We start from the raw sequence: 17,147 nt of genomic DNA on the forward strand, positions 1-17,147 counted from the left end.
TGGAGTCTAGTATTTCGACTTCTCACTCACACAGAGGGTTGCAGATAAAATATCTTAAGATGATATACTTTTATTCCTTTTAAAACTGATATAAAATGTTTTCAAAAGTAGTAAAATTAAATGACCCTTTTTATCAATTTCCGGAGCTTAAATCTCACTAGAAAAAATATTTTATTTTGAAGCCAGCTTTAAGCCAAAGGGTGACTTGAAAACTGTATAAAGTCATATGCATTTTATACTTTGGAAAATATAAAAATAAATCATATTCATTTATATGTACAAATCATACATATGTGCCATCTCTCTATCCAGTTATATTTTCAAACTTTCCTGTCTTTCGTTTTGATTTCTTATCCACATTCAACTTTCAGATTACCAAGAGGTTTGTTAGTGGATCAAAAGGTAAAGTCTGCTGCACTTTCTTTCTCCACATGACTAAATGTCATTGATGTTAGGTACCCATGAATTAGCACAATTTCTAGGTCTATCATCTTGCAGCCTTCCTGTTCGTAAAGGATCCCACTAATTTTATAATTTGCTTCATGAAAAACTTGAAGTTTGTGATAGTAGATAATCATGTCACTCTGGAAAGTAAAGATAGTGGCACATTTCAAATAAAAATAGAGTATTCATTTTATAATTTTCAGGTGTCATTTTCACTCAACCAAAAAACATGCTTGATTTGCTTCCGTGCTTCTTTCTTTCTCTTGGAAGTGCTGTGTGTGTGTGTGTGTGTGTGTGTGTGTTTTTCATGCATGCATTTTTTTCTTCTACTATCTAATAAAATGTTCTTTAAGATGCTACTCTGCATGATTTTTGAAATTTGCTCTTATACAAATATCAGTATCTTAATTAAATTAGTGGTTAAATCAATTCCTTCAAGTTATTTATTAAGAGTGATTCAATAATAAAATCTAGAAATACATATTTTAGTACAATTATGATTATGTGTTTGGCCTGTCATGAAAGCAACTGGCCTGTTGTGATTTACTTTGGGTAGAAGATTACTAATTCCTGTTTTTGGAGGTCAAGAGAAAAAAAGTAAGGTACTTTTTGTGGGTAATGAATGATTTTGATATGTTGAAAATGTTGAAAAGTAATTTTTGATTACTATGTAAGAACATCCTACTGATATTTTAAAATTTATAATCAATTTTTATTTTTGGTAAACATTTGGGTCTTTATATTTTTCTTTCTCCAGGTATAAGTAGTAATTTAGTTTTAACCTTACTTATAATTAATTTTCATATTATAAAAGCATTGAAACATTTTGTGGTGTTGATTTCCAGAGACTGTCTCGGCAGATTTTTTGTTAATATTATGTGTCATAGGGAGAAATATTCACAGTCATTACTCTAGTCCTAAAAATTGCAGTCTTGGAAAAATATTCTTATGCTTTTAGTTAAAAGATTTTTATGTGTTTTCCTTTCTTCTCACTCTTAGAAATTTGTAAGAAATGCCATTTAGTACTTACAGAAATTCTCTTTGGCATAGTTTTTCTAAATCAAAACCATTGTAACTGATTCCATAGGCATTGTGTTTAAGCTCAGAATGCCAGCTGCTACACGTGTACCATAGAAAGCACATAAGCTTGCTAGAGAAGTTCTAGTCTCATTTGGCTACTATTGCTTTAGCTAATTGCTTTTCCCCTCCTTGCTGCTATAGTGATTATAGGCAGTCCTGCAGTATGTTGTCTCAATAAAGAAAAGTAGAGCATTTTTTAAAAGGCAGAGAATAAGCTTATAATTTGTACCATGTAAGTCTGCTTTGCTTCCCAGAGACTGTCCCTTTGTGCAGCGTGTAAGTGTAAAAGTGTAGAAGTTTTTCAAATGTATTTCAACTCCCATCTTTTTCTAGTATTTCTCAATCTCTAGGAGTAAGGTTAAGGAAAAGTAGTTTCTCAAGATGACTCAGTGGCAACTTGTTGAGAACTGGAGCCCTGTCCAGTTCTGACTTATTAAACAATCTTAAACCTTTAAAATTCAATTGTTTCATTTAGGTATTTACCAGCTTCATTCCCAGTGCTAGACAACATAGGAAAAGTTATAGGAATTTATTATTAACATGTGGAAATACAAGGCCAGTGTGTTAAAATGCAACCAGGACTTGTTTTTCAGATTGAGATGAGACTATTTATCATGAGAATGTAATTTTTTTCCAGATACTTTTTATTTTTTTATGGCAAAGATGTCCTTATATTAATTATTTTATTTATACAAAAATGTTTTCTTTTAAAAACAATTTTAATGAATATTTTGACCAAGATATGTTCTTGTACATTACATAAGTTAATCATCTTCTTTTGCTAGGCAGCACAAATTGTACTAATTTCGCTGTTTGAGTTGAACACTCCTGAATTTACCATGTTACTTGGTGCCTTGCCGAAAACATTCCAGGATGGTGCCACCAAACTCCTGCATAACCATCTCAAGAATTCCAGTAACACCAGTGTGGTGAGTGGTTTTGTCATAGTCAGTGCCCTCGAGCCAGTCAGGGCCTCTGTGGACCCCTTGTCTAGAGCTGCTCTATTAGCCAGCTTTCTTGTTCTCTCCTATTAGATTGTGGGCATCTCAAGAATGGGAGACTAGGTTTGATCCTGCCATATTCCCAGTGATTGAATGAATCTGACATTTAAATATTGTTACTTTCTTAAGTTAGGTTATTCCATCAGTTAAATTATTTTTTAATTTTTTTTAAGCCTCACCTGAGGATATATTCATTGAAGTCACACAGAGAGTGAGGGAGAGAAACATGGATATGAGAAACATCTTTGTTGCCTCCCAACATGTCCCAGCTGGGGATTGAACCCACAGCCTAGGCACATGCCCTGACTAGAAATTGAGCCCACAACTTTTTGGTGTATAGGACAATGCTCCAACCAACTGAGCCAGGGCTATATTTTTATATTTAGTAATTTATTTATTGAGTTACTTATTTTTTATATTGTAGAGATGCCAGTGCTCAATTGTGTCTATTACTATAACCCAACTAACATCAGTCATTCAACATCAGCCATTCAGCTTCAGGAATGCCTGTATGAGAGTTACCCATTTTTGGTTTAGCGTGCACCTAAAATTGTCCATAATGATTCAGAAAAAAATTATCCTGATTGTACAAATTCTTCCCATTTATTTAAATGTGGGTTAAAATGCCAAGGGAGAAGTGGACTTTATTCTGTGTTTATTCTGCCTTCACCCCAGGGCTCTCCGAGCAATACAATTGGCCGGACTCCCTCCCGACATACCAGCAGCAGGACCAGCCCCCTGACCTCACCCACCAACTGTTCCCATGGGGGCCTGTCTCCAAGGTAATGCCATTTCAACAAAAGTGAAGAAACTAAAGCACCCAATGTGTCTATGTAGCTATTTTTATATTTTAGACCAAGCTTCATACCAAAAAGTGTATGGATAGCAGGATACCATGGATTCCAGTCCTCAACCAAATCTAAACTGAATAATCTTGTGCAAAGTGGTTAACTTCTACAGTAAGATGAGTGGTTTGTGCTGAGCGTTGTCTGAAATTCTTGTAGCTCTAAACCCTTTCTAGTACCTTAAAGATTTTGAAATTAAAAAGCTACATTTAATACCCTTACACATAAAAATCATCTAGAAACTTATCACCTATTCTCTAAGTGATAGGAGCACTTGAAGAAGGTATTTAATCATCTAAATAAATTCTTTAGAGTCCGTCTACACATTGTCTGGTATAGTTTTTCAACACAGTGGCCATTCTAAGCATAGTTGCTTTCATTGTGGGCTCATATTTGAAGCAGAATACTGCTCAGGAGAGGGGAGTAAGAACCTGAGAACTAAACTTGGATCAGCATTTTCAACTCACGTGAACATTAACTTACAGAGTTTGAGGCAGTGACTGAAGAAGAGAGAATGCCCTGCCTCAGGATCTTTAGTTAAAACTTCTCCATCTAGCCAGAGCCTTCAGCAGTCTCTGCATGGTGGCTTTTGTGACCCCCTGGCATGTGTTGGATTCCCTTATGGCTTTCCCTCAGAGTAGTGACTCTAGGCCAGACTTTTAAGTGAGAGCCAGTGGCTGGACCTGCAGGAGTCATACATGCTGTGCAGTCCACAAGAAGTCCAGGTCTTTGGGATCACTGACCCAGGATCAAAGGGCTATGTCTGAAGGGTTGCTGACTAAATAATCTTAAAATTATAAGACAATACTGCAAGTATGCCATTTTCCCTTTAAGGATTACCTCTTTAGTAGGCAGATAATCAAAACATAAGTTCTTTTAAATTTTTATTTTTAAGTGATAAAGAGTCCTGTACTCCTCTGTCTTTACCAATGAATTTCTCTGCAGTTCCTTAGGTTATTATATAAATATTTTGTGATATATCAAATTGGTGTTTTTGTCTTGGTAAAACAAAGTATTTTGTATACTTACAGTATCCTACTTTAATCACCCTAAGCCCCCCTGGTGTATTTAACTAGATGAGAGTATGGTGTTATTTCTCCAAATTTGGTCTGTCGTCATGATTCAGCAGGCTATTCTAATTAGATAACTGAGACCAGAAATGTATGAAATATGTCTAACTTTCCCCTGGTGTGACTGAGGCTCAGCCACAATTTTGTTTTTTTGAGGTTAACATCTGTATCTGTATCTAAAGTGTATGGTTTGTCTTAAATGACCAAGGTTTGGTGTTGACAGTAGAGTCATAGAGTTCTCTTTCTTGGGGCAGAGTTTTGTGGAAAACTTGTATTTTCTGTAAATTGTTGCTTTTGTCTAGAATTGATACTTTGTAGCATTAAGGGAAAATCTGTCCTTCAGTAACACACAGGTCATACTTCTTATCTTTTACTTTTATTATTAGGGTGGCACATTTTTTTAGGTAATAAGCAAATGGTAAAACTCAAGCATTTTATTAAATGTACTGAGTTAATTAAAAGATCATTGGGAGTTGCCAGCATAATTTATCACAGCCAGAAACAGTCCCTTTGTCCTTCCTATTTGTTCCTCCAAACCCCTCCCCTTTTTTCCCCCTAAATTCCCTTCCCTCTCCCCTCTGGTCACTGGCCCCTTGTTCTCTATTTCACTGTCTTTGTTTTTTGTTTTTTTCTGCTTACTTGTTTGTTTCGTTGTTTAGCTTCCTGTTAAAGGTGAGATCATATGGTATTTGTCTTTCAACCCCTGGCTTATTTCACTCAGCATAATGCTTTCCAGTTCCATCCATGTTGTTGCCAAGGGTAGGAGCTCCTTCTTTCGCTCTGCAGCATAGAATTCCATTGTGTATATGTACCACATTTTTTTGATCCATTCATTTACTGATGGGCACCTAGGTTGCTTCCAACTCTTGGCTATTGTAAATTGTGCTGCTATGAACATTGTGGTGCATAGGTTCTTTGATATTGATGTTTTAGGATTCTTAGGATATAATCTTAGCAGTGGAATTGCTGGGTCAAAAGGCAGGCCGATTTTTATTTTTCTGAGAAAATTCCATACTGTTTTCCATAATGGCTGTACCAGTCTTCAATCCCACCAACAGTGAACTAAGGACCCCTTTTCCCTACAACCTCTCCAACATTTGTTGTTTGTTGCTTTTTTTTGATAGCCATCCTGACCAGTGTAAGGTGGTATCTCATTGTGGTTTTAATTTGCATCTCTCTGATAGCTAACGATATTGACCATCTCTTCATGTGTCTCTGGATGTTCTGTATGTCCCCCTTGGAGAAGTGTCTGTTCAAGTCCTTTTCCCAATTTTGAATTGGGTTGGTTGTCTTTTTAGAGTGGAGTCATGTAAGTTCTTTGTATATTTTGGAGATTAAATCTTTGTCTGAGGTATCATTGGCAAATATCTTTTCCCATACAGTTGGTTTTCTTTTTAGTTTAATACTCTTTTCTTTAGCCACATAGAAGCTTTTTATTTTGATGAGATCCCATTTGTTTATTCTTTCCTTTATATCCCTTGCTCTAGGGGACATATCAGTAAAAATGTTGCTGTGTGAAATATCTGAGATTTTCTTGCCGATGTTCTCCTCTAGGACTTTAATGGTGTCACAACTTACATTTAAGTCTTTTATCCACCTTGAATTTATTTTGGTGTACGATGTAAGTCTGTGCTCAAGTTTCATTTTTTTTGCACATAGCTGTCCAGTTCTCCCAACACCATTTGTTGAAGAGGCTATCTTTACTCCATTTGATGTTACTGCCCCCTTTGTCAAATATTAATTGACTGTAGAGAGTTGGGTGTATTTCTGGGCTCTCTGTTCTGATCCATTGGTCTATGTGCCTGTTTTTATGCCAGTACCAGGCTGTTTTGATTACAGTGGCCTTGTAATACAGTTTGATATCAGGTACTGTGATCCCTCCTGCTTTGTTCTTCTTTCTCAAAAGTGCAGCTGCTGTTCGGGGTCATTTATGGTTCCATATAAATTTTCGAAGTGTTTGTTCTATGTCTGTGAAATATGCCATTGGTACTTTAATAGGTATTGAATTGAATCTGTATATTGCCTTGGGTAGTATGGACATTTTGATGATGTTAATTTTTCTAGTCCATGAACAAGGTACATGTTTCCATTCGTTTGTGTCTTCCTTGATTTCTTTCTTCAGGGCTGTGTAGTTTTCTGTATATAGGTCTTTTACCTCCTTGGTTAGGTTTATTCCCAGATATTTTATTTTTCTTTTTGCTATATCGAATGGGATTTTTTCCATGATTTCTGCTTCTGCTGATTCATTGTTGGTATACAGAAATGCCTTTGATTTCTGGATATTGACTTTGTAACACGCTGTTTTGCCAAATTCATTAATTAGTTCGAGCAGTTTTTTTGTAGAGTCTATAGGGTTTTCCATGTACACTATCATGTCATCTGCAAACAGTGACAGTTTTGTTTCCTCCTTTCCTATTTGGATGCCTTTTATTTCCTTTTCTTGCCTGATTGCTGTGGCTAAAACTTCCAATACTATATTGAATAGAAGTGGTGAGAGTGGACATCCTTGTCTTATTCCTGATCTTAGTGGAGAAGATGTTAGTTTTTGCCCATTGAGTATGATGTTGGCTATAGGTCTCTCATATACAGCTTTTATTATATTGAGGAATGCGCCCTCTATTCCCACTTTGCTGAGTGTTTTTATCATAAATGGGTGTTGTACCATATCAAAAGCTTTTTCCGCATCTATTGATATGATCATGTGGTTTTTGTCTTTGCTTTTGTTTATGTGATGTATTACATTTACTGATTTGCGAATGTTGAACCATCTTTGCATCCCTAAAATGAATCCAACTTGGTCTTGGTGTATGATCTTTCTGATATATTGTTGGATGAGATTTGCCAATATTTTGTTGAGGATTTTAGCCTCTATGTTCATCAGCAATATTGGCCTGAAGTTCTCTTTCTTTGTTGTGTCTCTATCTGGTTTTGGAATTAGGATGATGCTGGCTTCATAAAAAGAATTTGGGAGTTTTCCATCCTTCTGGATTTTTTGGAATAGTCTGTGGAGAATAGGGGTTAGCTCTTCCTTAAATGCTTTGTAGAATTCTCGTGTGAACCCATCTGGTCCAGGGCTTTTGTGTGATGGGAGTTTTTTGATTACTACTTCAATTTCTCTTGCTGTTATTGGTCTATTTAGATTTTCTGCTCTTTTTCACTGAGTTTTGGAAGATTGTATTTTTCTAAAAATGTGTCCATTTCCCCTAGGTTTTCAAATTTCTTGGCATACAGTTCTTCATAGTAATTTCTTACAATTTCTTCTATTTCTGTGGTATCAGTTGTAATCTCTCCTCTTTCATTTCTGATTGTGTTTATTTGTGTCTTCTCTCTTCTTTTCTTGATGAGCCTGCTTAAAGGCTTGTCTATTTTGTTTATCTTCTCAAAGAACCAACTTCTGGATTCATTGATCCTTAGAATTGTGCTTTTATTTTCTATGTCATTTAATTCTGCTCTAATCTTGGTTATTTCCTTCCTTCTGCTTGCTCTTTGCTGTCTTTGTTGTTGTTCCTGGAGTTCTTGCAGGCATAGGGTTAGGTTGTTTGTTTGAAATGTTTCTGTCTTCTTTAGGTAGGCCTGTATTGCTATAAACTTCCCACTCAGGACTGCCTTGGATGTGTCCCATAAGTTTTGGGTTGTTATGAGATTATTTTCATTTGTTTCCAGAAACGTTTTGATTTCTCCCCTGATTTCATTCTTGACCCATTCATTGTTTAATAGCATACCATTCAGTCTCCATGATTTTGGGTGCTTTGGGTTTTTTCCTTTGGGGTTGGTTTCCAATTTCAGTCCCTTGTAGTCAGAGAAGATGCTTGGTATGATTTCAATTTTGTTGAACTTTTTGAGGGTCGTTTTGTGTCTTATCATGTGGTCTATCTTTGAAAATATTCCATGTGCATTTGAAAAGAATGTGTATTTAGCTTCTTTGGGATGAAGGGCTCTATATATATCAGTTAAGTCCGTCTCATCTAGGGTGTTGTATAATGCTGCAATATCTTTGTTGATCTTTTGTTTGGAAGATCTGTCCATTTTTGATAGTGGGATGTTAAAATCCCCTACTATAATTGTGTTGCTGTCAATATCTTTCTTGAAGTCCTCTAAGATTTTCTTGATATATTTGGGTGCCCCTATGTTTGGTGCATATATGTTTACAATGTTAGTGTCTTCTTGGTGGATTCTTCTCTTGAGTATTATGAAGTGCCCTTCTGGGTCTCTCTTTATGGCCCTTTTTTTGAAGTCTATTTAGTCCAATATGAGAATTGCTACCCCAGCTTTTTTTTCTTGTCCGTTTGCTTGGAAAATTTGTTTCTAGCCTTTCACTTTTAGTCTGTGATGGTCTTTTGTCCTGAGGTGGATCTCTTGTAGGCAGCATATGTGTGGGTCATGCTTTCTTATCCATTGAGCTATTCTGTGTCTTTTGATTGGAGCATTTAATCCATTTACGTTTAAGGTTATTATTGATAGGTACTTAGTCATTGCCATTTTTGTACCTGTGTTCCTCTCTGTCTCCCTCTTATCCTTCCTTCCCTTAAAGCAGTCCTTTTAGTATTTCTTGTAGAGCTGGTTTTGTGGAGGGGTATTCTTTTAGACTTCTTTTGTCTTGGAAGCTCTTTATTTGGCCTTCTATCTTGATTGAGAGCCTTGCTGGGTAAAGTAGCCTTGGTTGAAGGCCTCTGGTTTTCATTGCATGGAATATTTCTTGCCATTGTCTTCTTGCTTGGAGTGTTTCCATTGAGAAGTCAGTAGCTAGCCTTATTGGGGCTCCCTTGTATGTTACTTCTTTTTTCTCCCTTGCTGCCTTTAAGATTCTGTTTGTCTTGGAATTTTGCCATTTTGATGATGATGTGTCTTAAAGTGGGCCTCCTTGGGTTCCTCTTGATTGGGACTCTGTGTGATTCCTGGATTTATGTGACTTTTTCTCTCATCAGATTAGGTACATTTTCTCTCTTTACTCTTTCAAATGCGTTTTCTATCCCTTGTTCTTCTTCTTCTCCTTCTGGTGTTCCTGTTATTCGGATATTATTACGTTTCATGTTGTCTTGCATTTCTCTTAATTCCTCTCCATTCTTTCTGAGCCTGTTTTCATTTTCTTGCTCTTTATGTCAGATGCTTTGTACTTTGTCCTCCAACTCGCTAATCCAGTCCTCCGCCTCATGTGTCCGACTTTTGAAACTTTCTACTGTGTTCTTCAATTCAGAAATTGTGTTCTTCATTTCGGAAATTGTACTCTTCATTTCCTCTTGTTCCTTGCTGATATTTTCTATTTCTTTTTTTATGTTGATATAGTTTTCAGAGAGATCATTGTAGTTCCCCTGTAGTTTCTGGTAACTCATTGTGAGCTCTTTGAACTTCGTAATAACCAGTGCTTTGAATTCACTATCTGATAGTTGATTAGCCTCTATTTCATCTAACATTCTTTCTGAAGTTTCTGCTTTTCTTTCATTTGGGGATTATTTCTTTGTCTTCCCATTGTTTGAGAGTCTTCTTGTTAGTCTCAGCTTCTAAAATTGACCTGTTCTGACTCCCTGGGTTTATGGTGTAAACTTCTGTGGTATGATACCTGTGAAGTTCAGTGGTGCAGACTCCTTCAGGTATCTGGATGTTCTCCATCTCCACCTACTCTCACGCTGGTCCCTGCGCTGGTTGCCTACCACTGCTGAGTGTCCCAGCTCCCGTAGCTGACTCCCCAGCACCCAGGCCTGGCTCTATGGCAGAGGCACAGGGGCTGCAAGTGTCCTTCCTCTCGTGGCTGACTCCCCGGAACCCAGTCCCGTCACTATGGCAGCGGCACAGGGGCCGAGAATGTCCTGGCTCCCGTAGCTGACTCCTCTGGCGCCCAGACCCGTCACAGGGGCTTGGAGTGTCCAGCTCCCGTACTTGACTCCCTGGCTCCCAGGCCTGTTGCTATGGCAGTGGCACAGGGGCAGTGTGTGTCCCAGCTCCCGTGTCTGACTCTCCCACTGTCTGGTGTTTCAGCGTTGGTCACAATCTCTGGTCTTTTAATTTCATAAATGCTGGGTAACCGATGGTTTGTTGTGCTGTTTCTCTATAGATCTGCCAGGATTTTCACCCATGAGTAAAGGAGCTAGAATCCGCTCCATCCTACTTCGTCACCATCTTCCCAGCATCCCCAGATCATCATTTATTCTTAATTGACCTGACTTTTTGTTTACTGTTAGAGTTATAGGTCAGTGGAAGAAATGGAGAGATTTATTTTTAATATTAAAATTGCCAAGAGTGGTCTAAATTTTTTTTTCCAAAAAACTCTTTTTTAGGGAATTACTTAGTTATTTAGTTAATTTCTTTAAAAAACAGAACAAAAACAGTGTGCCCCAGTCAGTGTGTAACAGACAGTTGACCTCAGCCAACTTTGTACTCAGTAGGAGAAATTATTTTTCTCATACCTATTATTTCTCTCATACGGGAGCTGTCCAGAAGCAGAAAATATTGCCTCATAGCATCATATTACTGGAAATAGTCAAATAAGCTACATGCTTTCTATCAGGAAAATTAGAAAAGAAAGGAACTCTTGCACTAAATAGGGGAATGGATTAGATGCCAACTTACAAGGTGGCAGTAAACAAGTTCTACCCTATATTATCTCAGATGTTTTCTTGAGCAGTGATTTTGAAATGTTTATTTTTTGTGATCTGCCATTTTTTTGAGTCAACCATATGACATTATCCTTTTATTCTCAAGGGGAGAAGTTATTATCAGTTGTTCTTTACTCTAATTTTGAGTATCAGAATGAACTAGTATTATTTTTTGTCCACAAATTCTGTACTTTGATCATGGTGGTAATAAGGAAATATTTTATAATGATGAAAAAAATTTAATTTGGTAGGTTTTGTTTTTTTTTTAATCACTAGTGAGGAAGTCATTTTTATCAACCAAATAGTATTAGGTAAGCCATAGCCAGCAGGTTAAACCTTAGTGAAACACTCCATGAGTTGTTTCTGTGTGGGGGAAGAATGACTGCTTAATTTTCAACTAGTAAACAAATACTACTAATTATTTGAGAAGATATTTAGGACCTGCAGTTTTTTACCATCAAACATGCATTTTAGCTCATTTTACCAAGTGTGATTTGTGTTATATGAAAAACAGAGTTGAAAAGGACTTTAGAAATCACATGAAATCCATTCCCTTGAAGATAAAACATGTGCGGCAGTCCTTATTCTGGTGCTTGGTAAACATGTTGTAGAACAGAATGGTGCTGACTAGATAACCTTTGTTATCCCCAGCAATAAAAGGTGGTTTTTGGTGGACTTTACATTCATCCACCACAGGACCAAGACTATCCATAGAATCAAAGTGAGAATTCTCCCACAGGGAGGTAGCAGTGGTGCTGCTTTATCCTCTACCTGCCAGCAGAGCTGGGTCCAGCCTGAGATGCTTGCCCGTAAACCTCTTGTAGCTCCACTCCCTACCCAGTGTGTGGTTTAGAGACAGTTTTTATGCCCCAGTGACCTCTCATCTCCACTTTATTCTTCTTACAAAATGGGGCCCTAACTGTCCTCAGTTGGAGATTAGCTTTATACCTACTGCTCTTGGAATTACAATGAGTGCCAGCAGCAGGCAGTACTGCTGTGTAGGAACACTGTCTCTGATACCAGGGTCCACCCCCTGGCCTCTTGTCACATTTCTAGCCAGTCTGTCTTACCCCTTTCCTATGCCCCTGGGTCTTTTGAGTTGCAACAGTTCTTAGAATACTCTGTCAGGGCCTCTTGCAAGCCCAGGTCACTTAGTGACATTTGTGAAGTGAAGAGGAATACTTACGTTCACTGATGAGTTTTACTTGTCATAGTAGATGATATGAGCCCAGGAATTAGAATTTTGATTCCCCTCTCTCTGAGCTGGCTAGCCGAGAGTTGCTGCCTAGCCTTCTGGTGGTAATATTGTTCTTTCAGAAAAAAAAAATTGCTTGTGGCAGCCTCTGAACTCCATCTGATTGATTGGATCCCAGCCTCTGGTCAGAATGACACATTCTTTGATTCTTCCTGCTAAGTTCCTTTGGTCCCATTTGAATTAAGGCCCTTACTTTCTTCTTTGGTTGTATCTAAAATAATAGATTGCACTATCTGAAAGTGAACATCCATATTTTTTAAGTGCCTGTAATGTCCTTCCTAGTGTATGTGTATGCACACCCATGCTTCACACTTGTACTCAGAATCTCATGCAATTTAAAAGTGTAAATTTATGATTGAGAGGGAAATAAAACAGTCTTATTGAGGACCAAATTATATTGATAAAAGAAAATATGTTTTTTTCTCTGTATGGTGAAGTATTAATTTTGCTCCAATGAATTTTGATAGAACTTTGTCAAGGAAAGAGGAGACTCTAAGACACTTGGAATATAGTGTCTTCCTCTCCCCTTCCTTCTCCCTTTCCTTTGCCTTTTTTGTTTCTCTTTCTGATTTTCCTTTTCTGATCACTACAGTCGATTATGGGGTTGGAGTGCTGATGGGCAATCCAAGCAGCCACCTCCCTTTTCTCAGCCTAACTCCATTCCCACCACTCCCTTCCACAAGACTCCCAGGCACTCTTACTCTCCCAGGTAACAAACTACCTGTTAAACTTGTCTGAGGTGTCACAGTGTTATTGTATTTCTAAGGTCATCTTAGTTATTTTAAAAAGCCTTTCAGCAGCCTCCAGTGTGTTCTCTGCTTTGGCTTAGACTAGCAGGAGGAGAGCCACGGTGAGAAGTGTGAGCAGGTGTGTGACCTTTGTCAAACCTCAGCAGTACAGTCCCTGCCATGTCACAAGGACAAACCATCTCATCAACTGACAGAAATAATTGGCATCTATACTATTGCTTAGCCCCCAGAAAGCACTCAGGCAATGCCATGAAATCAAGGCAAGCAACAGAGAGCACAGTTTCCTTAGCATTCTTATGTGTGTTAGGCATTCGCACAAAGAAGCAAGTGAGACCTGCTCTTCCCAAGCTGCACCTGCAGCTGTCAGTCCTGCTGGTGATTATGTAGACTGATAACCTTCACAATGTCATGTTAACCTCGTGATCGTCTTAGGACACAGATCCAGAAAGAAAGCCTGAAGAAGGGCATTCAGTAATGCCGTAGTAGATTCCCTGCCTCAAGGCGGGAGAGCTGGCGATATTCTCACCAGCCCCTGGTTTGATGTGAGAACATTTAATGAGTCTAGAAGAAGGGATGGGACTTCCATCAGATGGCAGATCTGTGGTACAGAGTTGGGTCCATGTGTTCCTACAGAAACCCGTTTGGAGGTCTCTTAAGTGCTTTTTATAAAGGTTCAAAAACCAGAGAATTCCTTCGCTAGAAGGCTGTCCTTAGAGGGGCATAGCAGGGTCAGTCCGGCTGTTTTGTGCTTTGTAAGATGAGTTTGTACCCACTGTGCTAAGACAAGGGTGAAAATAAATTCTTGGTTTTGAATGTATCAGAGATAGCTTTTGTACTGATTTACATTCCTGTTTTTGTATCCTCAACATAGTGAAGTTGTACGTAGTAAACAAGTCAGCTAAATGTTTTAACAACATCTTTCTTTTGAAGTTCTAACAGCAAAAGTAACTTCTGAAGTGTACAGAGAATCCTTTAATGACTATTTGTACGTAATACACAAGGTTAGGGCAAGGACACACTGGCAGTGAGATGTCACTGCTGTCATCAGTGTTAATAAAGCATGCCACTACGCTTCCTTCTTTTTTTAAAGATTAACCATGCAACAAGGTATAAGACCAGTTTACTGACTGTTGCCCAGTATATTGGCACCAAGCTTCACCCTCAGCCCTTTTCCCAGCCAGCCGTCAAGACTGCCCTCCAGAAGATATCCTATTCTCAGAGTCATCCTTCACACATGCACACAATAATATAGCTGATGCTTAATAAATGCCTGTAACTTTGGTGGGAGAGAGGTGACTGGAGACTTTTACACTTAGAAAACTAGTCAGACATATAACAGGAAATCTTCGTCTATCTCTTTGCTGAAATCCTATTGATATCATAATAAGGAACAGTTATCCTTTTTTCATACTCTAATATATTTTTTCTACTACAAAACAACAAAGAAGAAAATCTGAGAAAACAAACTCGTCTCCAGTTTCTCTTTTCTTGGAGACCCGACTTCATGCCTACCCACCCATGATATAAATCCTTTACAGCAGAGCAGTCCGGAATGTTATTATACTTCGTATTGGGTGATTTGCCTGACCTTACGTCAGTGAAGACTGACTGATTAAGCAACTCTTCCTAATCTAAACAGTCCTAAGGAAACCTTTCTGGGGTCTAATCACAGTGCTTAGAGGTGACCAGGGCCTGCCTGTTAGCCTAAAGAATTATGTTCTGCATATGTCTCTGAGCTTAGTGTGGGGTCAGTTGACAGACTGGGTCTCTTCTAAGTAAAGCAACTGCATTTCTCTTGCTGCTCTCACATTGAATGGCTTGTTGGTACCACAGTGTTCACAATTCTCTGATGGTGGCATTTATGGGAGTTTTCCTTTTCCTGTACAAAATGAGGGCCCATAGATGCTGATTTGAAAATAGGCAAATCAAACCAAAGCATAAAATAACAATTAGAAAGTAGTATGGTTTCTAAAACAATGCTTTCTTTCTCTCACCTTGAGCTCACAGCTTTATCTTCATACCAAGGAGATACTTCAAGACCCCAGGCTAGTGAGTCTAAAAAGAAGCATCATCACAGCTTGAACTTAGTTAGGAACATGTACTCCTAAGTTGGAAGTCTGAGTTGGTTTAGTAATTGAAAGTAAGTTAGAGCAATCTTGGATGTAGGTCCTTGCCTTTCATGACTTGGAATACTTCTTTCCAGCCCCTTCTTGCCTGTAAGGTCTCTTTTGAGAAATCTGCTGATAGTCTGATGGGAACTCCTTTGTAGGTGACTGTCCCCTTATCTCTTGCTGCTTCTAGAATTCTCTCCTTCATTTTCATCTTGGCTAATGTAATGATGATGTGCCTTGGTGTGTTCCTTCTTGGGTCCCACTTCTTTGGGACTCTCTGAGCTTCCTGGATTTCCTGGAAGTCTATTTCCTTTGCCAGATTGGGGAAATTCTCCTTTATTATTTGTTCAAATAAGTTTTCCACTCGTGGCTGTTCCTCTTCCCCTTCTGGTACCCCTATAATTCGAATTTTGGAAGGTTTAAAGATGTCCTGGAGGTTCCTAAGCCTCTCCTCATTTTTTTGAATTCTTGTTTCTTCTTTTCTGTTTGGTCATTTGTTTCTTCCTTCTGGTCCACTCCTTTGATTTGAGTCCCAGTTTCCTTTCTATTACTATTGGTTTCCTCTGTATTTCCCTTCATTTCCCTTCATAGTTTAGCCTTCATCTGTTCCTCTAATTTGTGACTAAAGTCAACCAGTTCTGTGAGCATCCTGATCACCAGTGTTTTGAACTGTGCATCTGAAAGTTTGGCTATTTCTTCATCACTTAGATTTATCGGCTCTGGGGCTCTTAGTTGTTCTTGAGCCATGTTTTGATCTGTTTGTGCCTGTTACCTATGAGGAGCGGAGTCTTAGTTGTTTACCAGGGCGGGGCCACCCGGATCTCTGGTTTGTGATGCTGTATGTGGGGGTGGGGTCAGAGAGGGAGAAATGGCAGTCCTCTCCGCTCACCCAGACCGCCCCTGCTTGTTTATCTGAGCGGAAATGTGGGAGCCTGCCGCCTTCCGGTCTCAATGCTCGCCTCTTCACTGGTTTATCTGCACGCAAATGCTTGACCGACCGCAGACAGCCAGCTGCGCCTCTTCCCTGTGTCTGCCCATAGCTAGCCCGCACCTGGGATCTGTGCCTTCGGCTGCTTGCGCACCACCCCCGTCCGGGATCTTTTTGGCCAACCCGCTCCACTGCTGGCTTCGCCCCTCTTACCGGTTTAGCTGAGCATTTCATTGTTTTCGGACTTTGTATTGTCGATTTTCTGTGTGGTTTGGTTGCGTTTATTGTTGTTAAAATTTTGTTTTTAGATTTGGTTTGCACAGATGCAGGGTGTTTCCACCTATGCCTCCATCTTGGCAGAAGTCTGTTTGAGTCTTACTTAGTCTTTATTTTTAAAAAGTTCACTAGCCAGATGTATAAATCCTTTTGTTCATAATCTGGCATTGTGGTGGTCTAGAAGGGGAGGGTGGCAGGAAGCTTCTTCACATTAAAGGGATATTGCCTCTTAGGAGTTGGAATCTTGAATTTTGTTCAAGATTTTTAGTTCACTTTCTGTTAGTACGTATACAAGGGATTTTAGCTGTAAACATGTTCAAGTTCACGTCTCTTTTTGTTTGGTGCCAGAACCAATCTTTGAGTTGGCATGTATTTTTGTGAACTGTCCAAGTGCAATTGAGGTGTGTATTTTCTTTCATCAGAAAAGAAAAGGAAGTTTTATCTGGGCCAGTTTTGTACTTGCAGGCAAATGGCTTCCATCTCTAAGAGTAAGTTCAGATCTTGTGGTCTAGCAGAACCTAACTAGCCTTAGAAAACACTTGGGTTATTGCAATCTCAAGCCAGCCTGACTACTCCCAAGTGAGAACTGTCTAAATCTTGTCTTTCTCATCTGCCCAGACCATTAAAAAACACAGGCAGGAGAGGGGGGTAGTAAATGTTACTTGTTTTTAAATGATAGGAAACTTACCTCATATGAAAATGTACAGGATTGGTTGTGTTGTCCTTAGGAAGAGCTCTGCCAGCGTGTGCTTAATTTTCATTATTTCTCGTTAGAAGAACAGAAAGATTGCAATCCTT

General features: G+C 38.7%; 1 protein-coding gene across 14 annotated transcripts in view; it reads left to right on the top strand.

Annotated features, from left to right (window-relative positions):
- Nucleotides 1-17,147, top strand: part of CLASP1 (cytoplasmic linker associated protein 1) — a 284,449-nt gene that overhangs the window by 228,097 nt on the left and 39,205 nt on the right. For all 14 annotated transcript variants that reach the window (XM_053666530.1, XM_053666542.1, XM_053666529.1 and 11 more), the window contains 2 exons: nucleotides 2,310-2,453; nucleotides 3,201-3,307. In XM_053666530.1, the coding sequence (XP_053522505.1) occupies nucleotides 2,310-2,453; nucleotides 3,201-3,307 (251 nt within the window). The remainder of the gene's footprint in view (nucleotides 1-2,309; nucleotides 2,454-3,200; nucleotides 3,308-17,147) is intronic.

Source organism: Artibeus jamaicensis, unplaced genomic scaffold (assembly GCF_021234435.1).
Source record: "Artibeus jamaicensis isolate MK-2021 breed Jamaican fruit bat unplaced genomic scaffold, CSHL_Jam_final contig_463, whole genome shotgun sequence".
Lineage (NCBI taxonomy): Eukaryota > Metazoa > Chordata > Mammalia > Chiroptera > Phyllostomidae > Artibeus > Artibeus jamaicensis.